We start from the raw sequence: 14902 nt of genomic DNA, 5'->3' as shown, positions 1-14902 counted from the left end.
TTTGATCTGGAAAATATCATCCTAAGTGAGGTAACCCAATCACAAAAGAATACACGTGGAATGCAATCTCTGATAAGTGGATATTAATTAGCCCAGAAGCCCTGAATACCCAAGGCACAAATCACATAACAAATGACTCCCATGAAGAAGTATGGAGAGGGTCCTGATCCTGGAAAGGATTGATCAAGCATGGAGGGGAATGTAAGAACAGAGAAAAAGGAGGGAGGTGATTGTAGAAATGATGGAGAGAAGAAGGTTTATGGGACATATGGGGAGAGGGGATCCGGGAAAGGGGAAATCATTTGGAATGTAAACAAAAATATATAAAATAAAAATATAAAAAAAAAAGAATTAAGTCATCAATTTGTCTATATAGCATCACTACAAAACAGTGCCTCTTGTACAATTTCCTTGACAGATACCAAATACCAAAGTTAAATCATGCCAGCGCCCACACTGCCATGGTACCAAGTATTGGACATAGGCCTAGGGAATTGACAGAAGACACAAACTCGGATCATTCAGTAAGGAGAATGTTGAAGCTTTACTGAGGGACCAGCAATTTATATTTGAGGCTGGGTGAAAAACAACAGGAAAAAACAATCATAGCCATAGGTCAGGCACCTGGGAAGTCCCTACCACACAAGGCGGAAAAGGAGAAATCAAGCTGAGCCACAGGATGTTCCACTCAGGAAACCTGTGCAAACATCTGAGTGGAGGGCATTGCGCTAAGCCCATGATGCCCAACAAAATCAAGATCAGAAAGACCATCTAAACAGTCCCATAACCACTAAAGAAATAGAAGCAGTCATTGAAAGTCTCCCAAAGAAAAAAAGCACAGGACCAGATGGTTTTAGTGCAGAATTCTATCATAATTTCAAAGAAGACCTAACTATTCCACAAAATAGAAACAGAGGGAACACTACCCAACTCATTCTATGAAACCACAATTACACTGATACCAAAACCACACAAAGATCCAACAAAGAGAACTTCAGACCAATTTCCCTTATGAATATCGATGCAAAAATACTCAATAAAATTCTTGCCAACCAAATCCAAGAACACATCAAAATAATCATTCACTATGATCAAATAGGCTTCATTCCAGGGATGCAGGGATGGTTCAATATATGGAAATCCATCAATGTAATCCACTACATAAACAAACTCAAAGAAAAAAAAAAAACACATGGTCATTAGATGCTTAAAAAGCATTGACAAAATTTAGCATCCTTTCATGTTAAAAGTCTTGGAAAGATCAGGAATTCAAGGCCCATACCTAAACATAGTAAAAGCAATATACAGAAAGCCAGCAACCAACATCAAACTAAATGGAGAGAAACTTGAAACAATTCCACTAAAATCAGGGACTAGACAAGGTTGTCTTCCCTTTCCATATTTATTCAATATAGTGCTTGAAGTTCTAGCTAAAGAAATTAGACAACAAAAGGAGGTCAAAGTGATACAAATTGGAAAGGAAGAAGGCAAATTATCACTATTTGCAGATGATATGATAGTATACTTAAGCAACCCAAAAAACTCCACTAGAGAACTCCTACAGCTGATAAACAACTTCAGCAAAGTGGCCGGATATAAAATTAGCTCAAACAAATCAGTAGCCTTCCTATACGCAAAGGATAAACAGACTGAGAAAGAATTTAGAGAAATGACACTCTTCACAATAGTCACAAACAATATAAAGTATCTTGGTGTGACTCTAAAGAAACAAGGGAAAGATCTGTATGACAAGAACTTTATATCTCTGGAGAAGGGAATCAAAGAAGACCTCAGAAAATGGGAAATCTTCCATGCTCGTGGATTGGCAGGATTAATATAGTAAAAATGACCATCTTGCCAAAAGCAATATACGGATTCAATGCAATCCCATCAAAATACCAACTCAATTCTTCATAGAGTTAGAAAGAGCAATTCTCAAATTCATCTGGAATAACAAAAAACCCAGGATAGCTAAAACTATTCTCAATAGTAAAAGAACTTCTGGGAGAATCAGTATCCTGGACCTCAATCAAGCAGTACTACAGAGCAATAATGTTAAAAACTGCATGGTATTGGTACAGTTCCAGGCAGGTAGATCAACGGAATAGAATTGAAAACCCAGAAATGAACCCACACACCTATGGTCACTTGATCTTTGACAAAGGAACTAAAACCATCCAGTGGAAAAAAAGATAGCCTTTTCAACAAATGCTGCTGGTTCAAATGGCGGCTAGCATGCAAAAGAATGCAAATCAATCCATTCTTATCTCCTTGTACTAAGCTCAAGTCTAAGTGGATCAAGGACCTCCACATAAAGCCAGACACACTGAAACTTATAGAAAAGAAACTGGGAAAGAGCCTTGAACATATGGGCGCAGGGGAAATTTTCCTGAACAGAACACCAATAGCTTATGCTCTAAGATCAAGAATTGACAAATGGGACCTCATAAAATTACAAAGTTTCTGTAAGGCAAAGGACACCGTCAATAGGACAAAATGACAACCAACAAATTGGGAAAAGATCTTTACCAACCCTACATCCGACAGAGGGCTAATATCCAATATATACAAAAAACTCAAGAAGTTAGACTACAGAGAGCCAAATAACCCTATTGAAAAACAGGGTACAGAGCTAAACAAACAATTTTCACCTAAGGAATATCAAATGACTAAGAAGCACCTAAAGAAATGTTCAACATCCTTAGTCATCAGGGAATGCAAATCAAAACAACCCTGAGATTTCACCTCACACCAGTCAGAATGGCTAAGATCAAAAACTTAGGAGAGAGCAAGTGCTGGCAAGGATGTAGAGAAAGAGGAATACTCCTCCACTGCTGGTGTGATTGCAAGCTGGTACAACCACTCTGGAAATCAGTCTGGCAGTTCCTCAAAAACTGGGCATGATACTACTGGAGGACCCTGTTATACCACTACTGGGCATATGCCCAGAGGATTCCCCAACATGTAATAAGGACACATGCTCCAGTATGTTCATAGCAGCCCTATTTATAATAGCCAGAAGCTGGAAAGAACCCAGATGTCCCTCAGCGGAGGAATGGATACAGAAAATGTGGTATATTTACACAATGGAATACTACTCAACTATTTAAAACAATGAATTCATGAAATTCTTAGGCAAATGAATGTAACTGGAAAATATCATCCTAAGTGAGGTAACTCAATCTTAAAAGAACACATATGGTATGCATTCACTGGTAAGTGGATATTAGCCCAGAAGCTTGGAATACCCACATACCAAATGATGCCCAAGAAGGAGGAAGAACAAAGTATTGATACTCTGGTCCTTCTTAGAAGGGGGAACAAAATACTCACAGAAGGAGATACAGAGCAGAGTCTGAGGGAAAGACCATCCAGGGACTACCCTACCTCCTGATCCATCCCATATACAGTTACAAAACCCAGACACTATTATCAATGCCCACAAGTACTGGCTGACCAGAGCCGGAAATAGCTGTCATCTGGGAAGCTCTATTAGTGCATGACAAATACAGAGAGGGACACTGTCAACCAGCCATTGAACTGAGCACAGGGTCCCCAATGGGGGAGCTAGAGAAAGGACCCAAGAAGCTGAAGGGGTTTGCAGCAACATAGGAGGAACAACAATATGAGCCACCCAGTACTCCTAGAGCTCCCAGGTACAAAAACATCAACCAGATAGTACACATGGTGTTACCCATAGCTCCAGATAGAGGAGAGGCCCCTGGTTCTGGAAGGGCTCGATGCAGCAGTGTAGGGGAATACCAGGACATGGAAGTGGGAGGGTGTTGACTGGGGAACAGGTGGAGGGGAGATGGTTTATGTGACTTTTGGGTAGGGGCAACCAGGAAAGGGGAAATCATTTGAAATATAAACAAAGACTATATCTAATAAAAAGAAAACAGAAAAAAATTTTAATCAAAAAAAAAAAGAATTAAGTCATTTATTTGTCTATATAGCATCACTACGAGACAGTACATCTTCGTAGTTTTTCAGAGATCTGCTCAAAAAGGTGGGCTAATACCTGGTAATTGTCATATATGTTTAGTAATAATAGCAAAAGCATATTGATAGCAGGAACCTTTCCTAAAATGATTTTCTCATGGTCCTTGCCTATAGGAACAAATCTGTTTTGGATTGTTAATCCAAAGCAGACTCATCTCAGGAAGATTATCTGCTAGTTACTAGTTTGTCTTATGATTGCCCCTGACAGCTAACAAGTTGTAGTTAATGAGCACTAACCACATGAACTCTTCTGGATTTTGTTGGCAAATCTACTAGTCCTCTGCATTCCTTTTATCTATTTTAAATAAGCTCTTCTACTTCCATACTGTCAGATTCTGTGGCTCTTTCTTATGTTTATGCTTATGAGTTGCCACTGTCACTGTGGGAACTCAGGGGTAATGTTTGTCAGAGCACTCCTGGGCATGTGAAGCTCCAGAGCCATTGCTAGCTATGGAGCCAGGCCATTCTCTTCAGAACTTCTTACTTTGTACAATGACTTTGTGTAAGATAGATTGATCATTAATGGCACAGAAAGCTCAAATCCCAACATATTCTCATATTTCTTTCTAAATATATGTGTAGAATATGCATGTCCTTTTTATTGTCACTATGACTGTTATGTGCCACTGTCATGTGTCCAAATTTTTGAGATGATAAATATCTTAATATTTCCTTGTAAGGAACTTTATGCTAATCATAAACATAGAAGTCAAACAGTTTAACAGTTCTTTGCATATTGTGATTCCACAGTAGCTCTTAAGCCCTAGCAACTTGTACCCACTATTCTTCTGTGTGGCACCATAACTTCACTTAGTTGTAAAAGGATCTTTTCTCTTGGGTTTTCTTTTTTCATTTTTTTTTTATTTATATTACATCCTAATCACAATCCCCTTTCTTCCTCTCTTCTCATTCTTGTGTTTATAAATCAATCTCCTCATTAACTCCCTTCTTTGAGGAGAAGAGGATCCCACCCTTGGGTACCACCCTCTCTGGATCACACAATCCTATCCCCACTCTTCCACCAGACTCCCCTAGCTTCATTAGATGTTTGGCTCTGGATCTTTGCATCTGCTTCCATCCACTGCTGGGTGAAGTCTCTCAGGAGACAATTATGCTAAGTTTCTGTCTGTAAGCATAACAGAGTATCATTAATAGTGTCAGGGGTTGGCTTTCTCTCATGGGATGGGTTTCAATTTGGGACAGCCATTAGTTGACCATTCTCTCACTCTGTTCCATCTTTATCCCTGTGAAGTTTGTAGACAGGAAAAAATTTGAATTGAAGATTTTTGTAGGTGGGTTGATGTCCCCTCCTTCCACTGGAAGACCTGCCTGGCTACAGGGGGTGACCACTTCAGTCTCTATATCCCCCACTGGTAGGAATCTCAGTTAGGGTCACCCCCAAACCTCCCCCATCCCCACCAATTTCCATTCTCACTTCCTGTTCTCTCCCACTCCCCAAACACCTGATTGCCATCCCCATACTCCTCCTCATCCCTTCTCCTACCAAGTTCCCTCTCTCCATCCACCTCTGATGACTAATTTGTTTCCCCTTCTGAGTGACATTCACACATCTTCCCTTGGTCTTTCTGTCCTTATTACCCAGTTTCTTTGGGTCTGTGGATGCATGCATACATGCATAGTTTTGATGTACTTTATGTCTAATGTCGGATTATAAGTGAATATATGCCACATGTACCTTTTCTGGTTCTGTGTTACCTCACTTAGGATGATATTCTCAAGTTCCATCCATTTGCTTTCAAATTTCATGATGTTTTTGCTTTTAATAGCTGAATAGAAAACCACATTTTCTTCTAACCACCTTCATTCTTTTATCTTTTCCTTTTTCTTTCCCTTTTTACCTTTTATCTTACAGCATACTACATAGTAGTATGAAACTTTATGCAAGATCCCAAAGCTTCTTGGAAAGGCCTAATTTGAAATATTCCAGAAAAAAAACGCAAACTAAGTCAGGAAGATGCACTGTACTTTTAAATTCCTTTAATAACTGAGTGGCATTTATTCTTCACAGCCTTTCTGTTTCTTTTCCTTTTTCTGGAGTGCCATTGTTAAGCTGGCTTAACAAATAGATCTAGGCTCTATGAAGCCTGGTCTACCAAAGCTATCTTCACCCAAGAGGGATCCTTACCCTGATGCACACCTGCTTTTCCAGTGGAGGGTTTGTCCCTAAACTCCAGGAAAGAATGCCAGTGCCAGGATGCTAAGCCTAGGAGCCAGGGTAGGCAAATATTGATGAATAATTGAATAGCATTACTACCTGGAAGATATCATTCTGTATATTTGATTTATTTCAATTTAAAAAAAAAAACCTACTATTCATTATTGTATTTTTAAACATAATCATCACCACCATCATCATACCACTCCAAAATCTAAGATAAACATAAAACTAATAGTCATTGATTTAATTACATTAAATCAATTTAGATTTACAAATATAGTATTGTTTTTCCTATTCTGCTCTGAAACACAAATTTGCTTATAAAGAATTATTACTTAAATTTAGTTTCCAAGGTCAATAGGAAAAAGGCTGGTATAGGACCAAGAAAAAATACACAGTGAATGATAGAGTCATTTAAGACTTTGTGGAGAAAGCTGAGTGTGGTGGTACACACCTTTAATCTCAGCACTCAGGAGGCACAGGCAGACCATCACTTATACTAAGGCTAATCTGGTCTACAGAGCTCATTCCAGGACAGGCAGCACTATACAGAAAATCCTGACTTAAAAAACAAGATGGAGGGGGCTGGTGAGATGGCTCAGTGGTTAAGAGCACTGACTGTTCTTCCAAAGGTCCTGAGTTCAAATCCCAGCAACCACATGGTGGCTCACAACCATCCGTAATGAGATCTGACGCCCTCTTCTGGTGTGTCTGAAGACAGCTACAATGTACTTACAATAAATAAATCTTTAAAAAAAACAAGATAGAGAGATAGATAGATAGATAGATAGATAGATAGATAGATAGATAGACAGACATAGATTAATCACAGATAAGATAAATGTTGCCAGTCTTAGCGTCTGCATCCTATGGATGGCTTTCTCACACCCAGAAGGCATTTTAGGCCATTAGAACTGTGCAGCAAGACACCCCTGTGATGATACATCAGAAGTATACATCCTCTGTCAGTGTCCATGGAGATCAGCTGGGAACAAAAAGGTCATATTGTTTAAAAAAAGAAAATCTTAATGTTGGACAATCTTAACCAAAGATGAACTTATGTGGTAGTAGCTAAAGAGAGAGAGTTATTATATTTGTAAGGTCTCTTAATTCCTCATCTATTCCCAATAATGTTTTCAGAGGGCTTCCTTTTTTGTTGGATGGGAAGAAACATTGAGTACCCAGAAGCCATGATGTCTAACTAACAGAGGGACTAACTAACCTCTAGACTAACAGATGGACAAAATTTTGGCAGAAGCAGAGGTTAATGGGATTTAGAGTCAAATCAAGGAATCTTTACTCCCCCTCTATCACTGTTGTTTTTCAAATCCTATCCCCTAAGGGGAAAAAGTTGACCTACAAGATGCAAGAAGCATAGACTTTACTTCACAGATTTTAGCTCTCTTAGTCTTTAGCTAGCACATCAGGTAAATTACAGTATGCTCCCATCTTACAAGGAAATACAGAGTATACTAACCCTTCAACATTTTACACTGAACATATACAGTACCCTTGTCAGTGCTTTGATTTGTATGCTAAACGCATATCATATATTAAAAGAAAATTAATATTCTAAAAGTCTTTCCCATTATTAGATGTATATATTTATAGTTATAGTACATTGCATTGAACTTCATACTTGACTGGTGGTCTTGTTGGCTTCTAGAAACTGTAAAATTGAAAAAAAGATGCTGGGCTGGAGAGATGGGCTCAGAGGTTAAGAGCACTGGCTACTCTTCCAGAGGTCCTGAGTTCAATTCCCAGCAACCACATGGTGGCTCACAACAATCTGTAATGGGATCTGATGCCCTCTTCTGGTGGATCTGAAGACAGCAAGAGTGTTTTCATATACATAAAATAAACAAACAAATAAATAAGTAATTTTTTTTTTTTTTTTTTTTTGGTTTTTCAAGACAGGGTTTCTCTGTGTAGCCCTGGCTGTCCTGGAACTCACTCTGTAGTCCAGGCTGGCCTCGAACTCAGAAATCCACCTGCCTCTGCCTCCCAAGTTCTGGGATTACAGGCGTGCACCACCACGCCCAGCTCATAAGTAAATATTTAAAAGAAAGAAAGAAAGAAAGAAAGAAAGAAAGAAAGAAAGAAAGAAAGAAAGAAAGAAAGAAAGAAAGAAAGAAAGAAAGAAAGAAAGAAAGAAAGAAAGAAAGAAAGAAGAAAAAAAGATGCTATGACCTAAAGGTCAAGAGTGTAGAACTTGGGCCATATTCCTGAGGTGTATATCTATATCTAATATTACTATGAGTCAGTTTTGGCCTTGGGAATGATACTTAACAACAGCTTCTTCAGCAGCAGAATGGTAATAATAAGAGTATTACCTCTGTTAGTAGAATAGTTTAAGCATTTCTGTAAATAGTGTACACCTGTAATCTCTGCAGTCCAGAAGTACAGTGATAGGATCTTGAGTTTGAGTCCAGCCTTGGCTAAATAGTTAAATTCCATCTCCAAAAGAAAGGAAATAAGAAAGAGAAGGTAGAAGAGGAGAAGTGTCAGAACTTAAATGCCTATTTTTGTTGTTTGTTTTAGACTTTATCTTTTCTTTCCTTTTTTTAAGTCAATGTGTTTTGACTGTTTCTTCATGTAACCTGCAACATCATACACATTTTCAAGGAGAAATGAATCCATTAAGTAAATACTACTCCTGTTATAGCCAAGATTGCCTTTGCAATTCTGGTGAATGAAATATTCCATCACTAGAAACTGACTTTGATATGATGGCTTATCCTAAACATATAAATCCATAACTCAACTTTCTTTGTCTAAAAGTGTGAGGCTTTTGTTTTCTCTGATCTACTGACTCATGAGGTAAATATAGCTAAATATAGCTCTAGCTCATTCATGAGCCTGCGTGTGTGTGTGTGTGTGTGTGTGTGTGTGTGTGAGAGAGAGAGAGAGAGAGAGAGAGAGAGAGAGAGAGAGAGAGAGAGAGAGAGAGAGAGATGAAAGTAGAAGAGGGACCATAAAAGAGGATTGAGAAAAAAACAGATGATTACATACATGTGACATAAAAGCAAAAGAGGATGACTTAAGGTGAGGAAGGTGACAAGCTTTCAAGAAAAACATGGGATAGTAAGGGGAAAGGAATGAATACATGTATATGAAACACATTACTTATTAGGCTAGTTTTTAAAGAATTTTAAAGAAAACAACAGAAGTTTGTGACTGGAATATGTTCCTTGTAAACATAGTGGTTGTCCTTAGCTTGAGGTAGCTTTAACAACCTCTTGCCATCTTTGTTATGCATTTCTTCTCCTGTTCAGAAGTAGATTTAAAGTCTTGAGAGCTGGTATTTACTGATAGATCATGGTATACCATACAGAAAAAATGAATCAATAAAGAAAAACAAATACCACATGGTCTCCATGAACACATCAGCCAACACTCTTTAATCACTGAGTGGGATGACCTGTGGGACTCTGAGACTTTCAGGCTTTCTCAGGACTCTATCTAAGATGCTGCCAGGTGGCTCTATGCTCAGGATAGTATCCAAGGGATGTTCATAGTTTCCTTAATGTTCAGGACAGTGTCTAAGGGACTGTCAGTTCCCTCTCTACCCCTAACCCAGAGTTTAACTATATGCTTTAAACTAAGAAAAGTTCTAGTTCTTAAAAATATTGTGTAACAATATTGTGTAACACAAAAGTCGCACACACATACATACACACACTCCCATACACGTGCACACATTTTATGTTCTATTTTTCTATACTCCTATCTACAAATATGTGTATTATGTACCTCTCCAGTTAAACTGAGTATTGATTTTTGGTGTTTTCCATTCTCATCTCACTAATTTGCTAGTTCATTCATATATAATATTTGAATATTCACTAGCATACTCTTATTTTGTTCACCATTCTTTTTCCTGCTAATTTAGGAAAGGCAATATTATTTCATTTTAGGCAAAGAACTTTGTGTTCTGACGATGAATTCTATTCCTTGATACATGTTGAGTCCTAAGGGGCAGGATAAAAACTTGGTATACATTTTTGGTTCTTTGTTTCTGAAGAAAGCTCCTAACTGTTTTTGGTAAATTAGATAGAGGAGCTTGCCCTAGTATGTAGATAGGGTAGTCAGGTCTTGTTTGTAAGAGACATAGTCATTGTATATGTTATCATCATTAGCTGCTATGTGCCTATTCATCCCTGCACATCTACTCTAGGTATCTTTTACTGACTTTGCCCATTGTATTGGCCTCAGATGCAGCTTGCAAGGCCACACTGCTATGCTCTTATGTACCTTTTTCTCCACGGAGGTGGGATTGATTCCCTTGTTTATCTTCCGAGGCTCTTTTTCTACTTAGCTTGTATGATCATAGTTGACTGAATTTTGCCTGCTCTTATGCAAATTATATAGATTGGATAATAAGTATTTATAATAGCATTAAGTACAAGGTAAGCTTTCACTAAATGTTAATAATACTGTGAATGATATCAGCAGTTATTTAACTCATATATCATGAATGACCTGTGTGCCAAAAGTGATTTTTAAAAGTGTATGTATATATATATATATATATATATATATATATATATATATATATATATATATATATATATATATACACACACACACACACACATACACACACACAAATTCTAAGCAAAAATGTTGAGACAGCCCATCAGGGTAAAATGTGAGATGCTTCTCCTTCATCCTTGAACAAATATAACACTAAACACCTTGTTTCAGGTGACCTGGGTGTCCACAGCGGGGAAGAACTGCAGCTTACTACCACAATCACCCATGTAGATGGACCAACTGAGATCTACAAGTTGACCCGTAAAGAAGCACAGGAATAGGAGGATATGGTATGGCACTGGGCTGGAATTGTCTCTCTATCCAGTCTCTTCCCCTGGAATAGAGATCCTACTATACAGAGCTCAGTGAAAACTGAATGCCTAGTGCTTCTTAGGTATAGTTTCTTAGAACAACAGCTGGACATTTGTCACATGACCTCCACTGGTGGCTGTTACAAGAGTTCTGCCACTACTATATAGCATATGTTAACAAAAACTAATATGACACATTTTCTGTGATCATTGTTAATTAGTGACATAGCAGCATCTGTAGCAGGTGGGTTAGTAACCCTCACATAGAGGGGTATACTCCTTGGGATGGTTTGGGCCAATAGGGGCTATGTTTAGTAGATTATGACTTTTTTTCTGCTTTAGATTCTAGGATATGTTTAAACATTCTTTGCAGTCCAACATTTGCTGATGTCATAGTCTTTCCATTATCCTCCATGGGCACTTTTTTTTATTATATCACCAAATAGCCAATTGAGTTATTTAAGTTGTCAGTACAAATATGTCAACTTTTTAAAAAATGGATTACTATAAAATAACCAAACTTCATGAAAAATTCTATCTTACTAGAGGCATTTCAGCTTTGAAACCAAATCTGTGTATTTGATATTAATCTGTCTGTTGGATGTGGATTTTGAGAAATATTTGCTAAACTATCCAAATAGGATTTATGGTATTAAATGGCCTTTGGGTCCTAAAAACTTTGTTAACTTCTTGCCTAAAATGTGTTTTCTTTTGATAACATGCTTCAAACAACCTCCAAAAGTGTAAATCCAATCATTTGAATAAAATGAATATAAACATGCACTCCTTCCTGCCCCAACAGTTCTCAGACATACAGATTCAAATCTGCTTGGATCTCAGAATACCCAACTGCTGGCAGAAATAGATACCTTGAGTATTTCTGGAGGTGAAGCAATATCTTCTGTATCAAATATTAAGCCATTCTAGGCCAGCTAGTAATGCTCATATACATGAGGAATCAGATGCTTTAGACACTCATACATAGCTCTCATTTCCATACTCCCTAATAGCTTATGACATTATTTTTTGTTTGTTTACTTTTTATTTTATATGTGCTTTTTTTAATGCTAAAGAAGCCACATGGCATAGCAGATAAAATACTGAATCCTGAATTTAAAAGTCTGTTTTCTATCAAAGGTCTATCATGCTCTAGTTGTGTGACCTTGTTCAAGCTATCTGACATAACTATCCCATAACCTACAAGCTAGCATTCATTTTCAGGGTCACAATGAAAAAATAATTAATGTACATGGAAATGCTTTATCAGTTATATATACATATAGATTAATTTTACAGTTAAAAAATTCATGAGATTCTCATTTTTTAGGTAGTGTTGATTGAAACAAAGTTTTTTGGTATATTCTATTTAATTGAACTACCTGGCAAACCCCATCCTGTGTTTTGACTAACTTGGGCCAGAATCATGGTAAACAGTGACAGAGAAAGCACCCTTGTCTTTATGCCTTTTTCTGAACTGACTAATGTTTGATAGGTATGCGATCCATTGTACCCAACATCTACTTACTGATCTGCTGCCTGAGTATAAAGAATCAAGTGTAGCCTGTGCCTCTTTTTCTATTATACCAAATAAACTTCAAGCACTGTAGTTATCTCCCCTTCTAGAAAATGGAGTGAGGTGTCTCTATTCTTTGGGGTCGGTTAATAGTCTGAGAGAGCATTAAAGGAGTATTATTTTTCCCAGGGCCAAATGATAGAGAGTAAAGTCTTAGAAAAGCCATAGTGGCTACGTAATTTATAGCAGGTTTGGTTAAAGTTAGGTGCCAAGACTAGATGGTATGTAGAAAGACACAAGATGAGTCTCTGTGCCCTTGGAGCCAGAATAAACATGGTTTCAATGTCATAGTAAGAGTTCCCAGGGGCTGGAGAGGTAGCTCAGAGGTTAAGAGCACTGACTGCTCTTCCAGAGGTCCTGAGTTCAATTCCCAGCAACCACATGGTGGCTCAACAACCATCTGTAATTGGGATCCAATGCTCTCTTCTGGTGTGTCTGACAGCTAAGGTGTACTCATATACAGAAAATAAATAAATCTTAAAAAAAAAATTCCCAGGCTGCCTCAAATTTTATACAAAATGATATGGTTGGAATTACCCCTGAAGCAAGGAAGGGGTTGATGGATCCAGCAACGAGCTCATTGAGTCAGTCAGCAGCAAAGGATGTGGAGAAGGGTGGATTATTTTGGATATAAAACAGAGCAGTCATGGTTTGAATGTTATGAATGTGAGTTTCATAAAGAGGCAGAGAGCAGAGTCAAATTTCAGACCCTTGCTGAGAAGTAGACTAGCAGGTCCCTGGCTCAAGTAAAGATTCCTGAATGAAATGTCAACATGTCCAGAAATAGAAGAAGCCAAGATTAGCTCAAAAAAAGGACTTTCCTAGAATAGTTTATGGTTCCCTTGAAAAGTTACATTATCCCAGAAAGAATGAGCTTGGGTATAGCTCTAATAGGACTCAACTTCAGGAGCTCATGTTTACCCCGAGTTTCATTCACAAGTCTCTCTCATCAAATCTAGAAACAACTAGACTAGATGTCCTAGTGCCAATCCAATTACACAGTGAGTCATGTCAAGCAGCATGACCTTGTGAATAGCAATCAGTCTGCAACGGAAGGGGAGCACTTTGAGCTGGGCAAACCTTTGGAAAACATCTAACATGATGGGGATGAAGAAGAATTCATATTTATTTAGACTTAGTTTAGCCTTAGACTTACTATTACTTACTGAAAGTAATAATGAACAGAGTGTTGATGGCAGACTTTGCCACCGACAATTCTCATCAAAAATGAGAAATATTACTGAGCAGAGCATCAAAGCATCAATAATGTGCAGCCATTCTGGCCACATTCAATATGAGAGAAAAATGAGAAAGGCTAAGAAATAACATGTGGTTTTCAAAGAAGTCAAGAGCCAGAGTGATACAAACAAGGCAATACTGGGTTGAGGCCCAGAAGCTCTGTATAAGTGACTGGAGCATAATGGATGTAGTTTAGAGTATAGGTGACATTCATATGTATCAGGGGAAAAGTTGGACAAAGAGGCAGAGCAGAGTCAATGGATGGACATGCTGGTCAACAAGGAGAAAGATGGTTGCTCAGAGTGGAGCCAGAATAAAGGCACTGAATTTGAAATCTGAGACCAGGTATTAAGGAAAGACAAGGATATGATAAAACAACACCCAAAGAATACCAGTGATTGGGATCTAAAAACAAGCTGAGGACTTAACTCTGAAGGATTGAAGTGCAATTTCATTGCTCACAGTAGAGAAATACTCAGTGGACAGTAGAGGAGAAAACTGAAGTCCAAAGGAGAAAGTTTGTAACCCTAAGAGAGCCACCAAGAAAGCCTAGCCAGCTCCAGTCTATGAAAAGTATCCGAGAAATGCCTCCAAAAGAGAGAAAAAAAAACTATTAGAGATGATCAGATCTGTGGAAAAAAATAGCTACGAGAACCACATCACTACTAATATAAACCTTATAAAGTCTAAAGGTTATTTCAGAAAAGATTACAATTATCTGCCTATAAAATAAAATTCATCAGTATATTCAACAATTACATAGAAAATAAAATCACTTTCATTTGTCTACCATATTCGGGTTTTTTTTTTTAATGTATGTTATGCCTACATTTTCCACTTTGAGGAAGAGAATATTCATCAAAATGAAGTGAGTAGTTCCACCCATGACTTTCATGTGTTTTTTATCATTTCTCAGAACTGAGAAAATTCATTCTAACAATTCTAGTGCCTGAGTTCAAGCCTTACAGAACCTGTGCAAGGGACTCTGGAAACTGAACTCCCAATGTAACATACAGAGTGAAGCATGCGATTGTCCTTTAGCTCCACCATTCTATACACTTC

General features: G+C 37.9%; 1 protein-coding gene across 2 annotated transcripts in view; it reads left to right on the top strand.

Moving 5' to 3' along the window:
• Positions 1-14902, top strand: part of Wls (Wnt ligand secretion mediator) — a 119038-nt gene that overhangs the window by 102713 nt on the left and 1423 nt on the right. The window contains exon 12 of one of the 2 annotated variants that reach the window (XM_052178840.1): positions 10889-11007. In XM_052178840.1, coding sequence (XP_052034800.1) covers positions 10889-10998 — 110 coding nt within the window. In that variant the 3' untranslated portion in view covers positions 10999-11007. Of the gene's footprint in view, positions 1-10888; positions 12656-14902 lie in introns of those variants that run through there. The other variant, XM_052178839.1, reaches the window with a different exon arrangement.

The sequence above is a fragment of the Apodemus sylvaticus genome, chromosome 4, assembly GCF_947179515.1.
Source record: "Apodemus sylvaticus chromosome 4, mApoSyl1.1, whole genome shotgun sequence".
NCBI lineage: Eukaryota > Metazoa > Chordata > Mammalia > Rodentia > Muridae > Apodemus > Apodemus sylvaticus.
The sequence above is the reverse complement of the archived record's forward strand: the minus strand, read 5'-3'. Positions and strand labels throughout refer to the sequence as shown.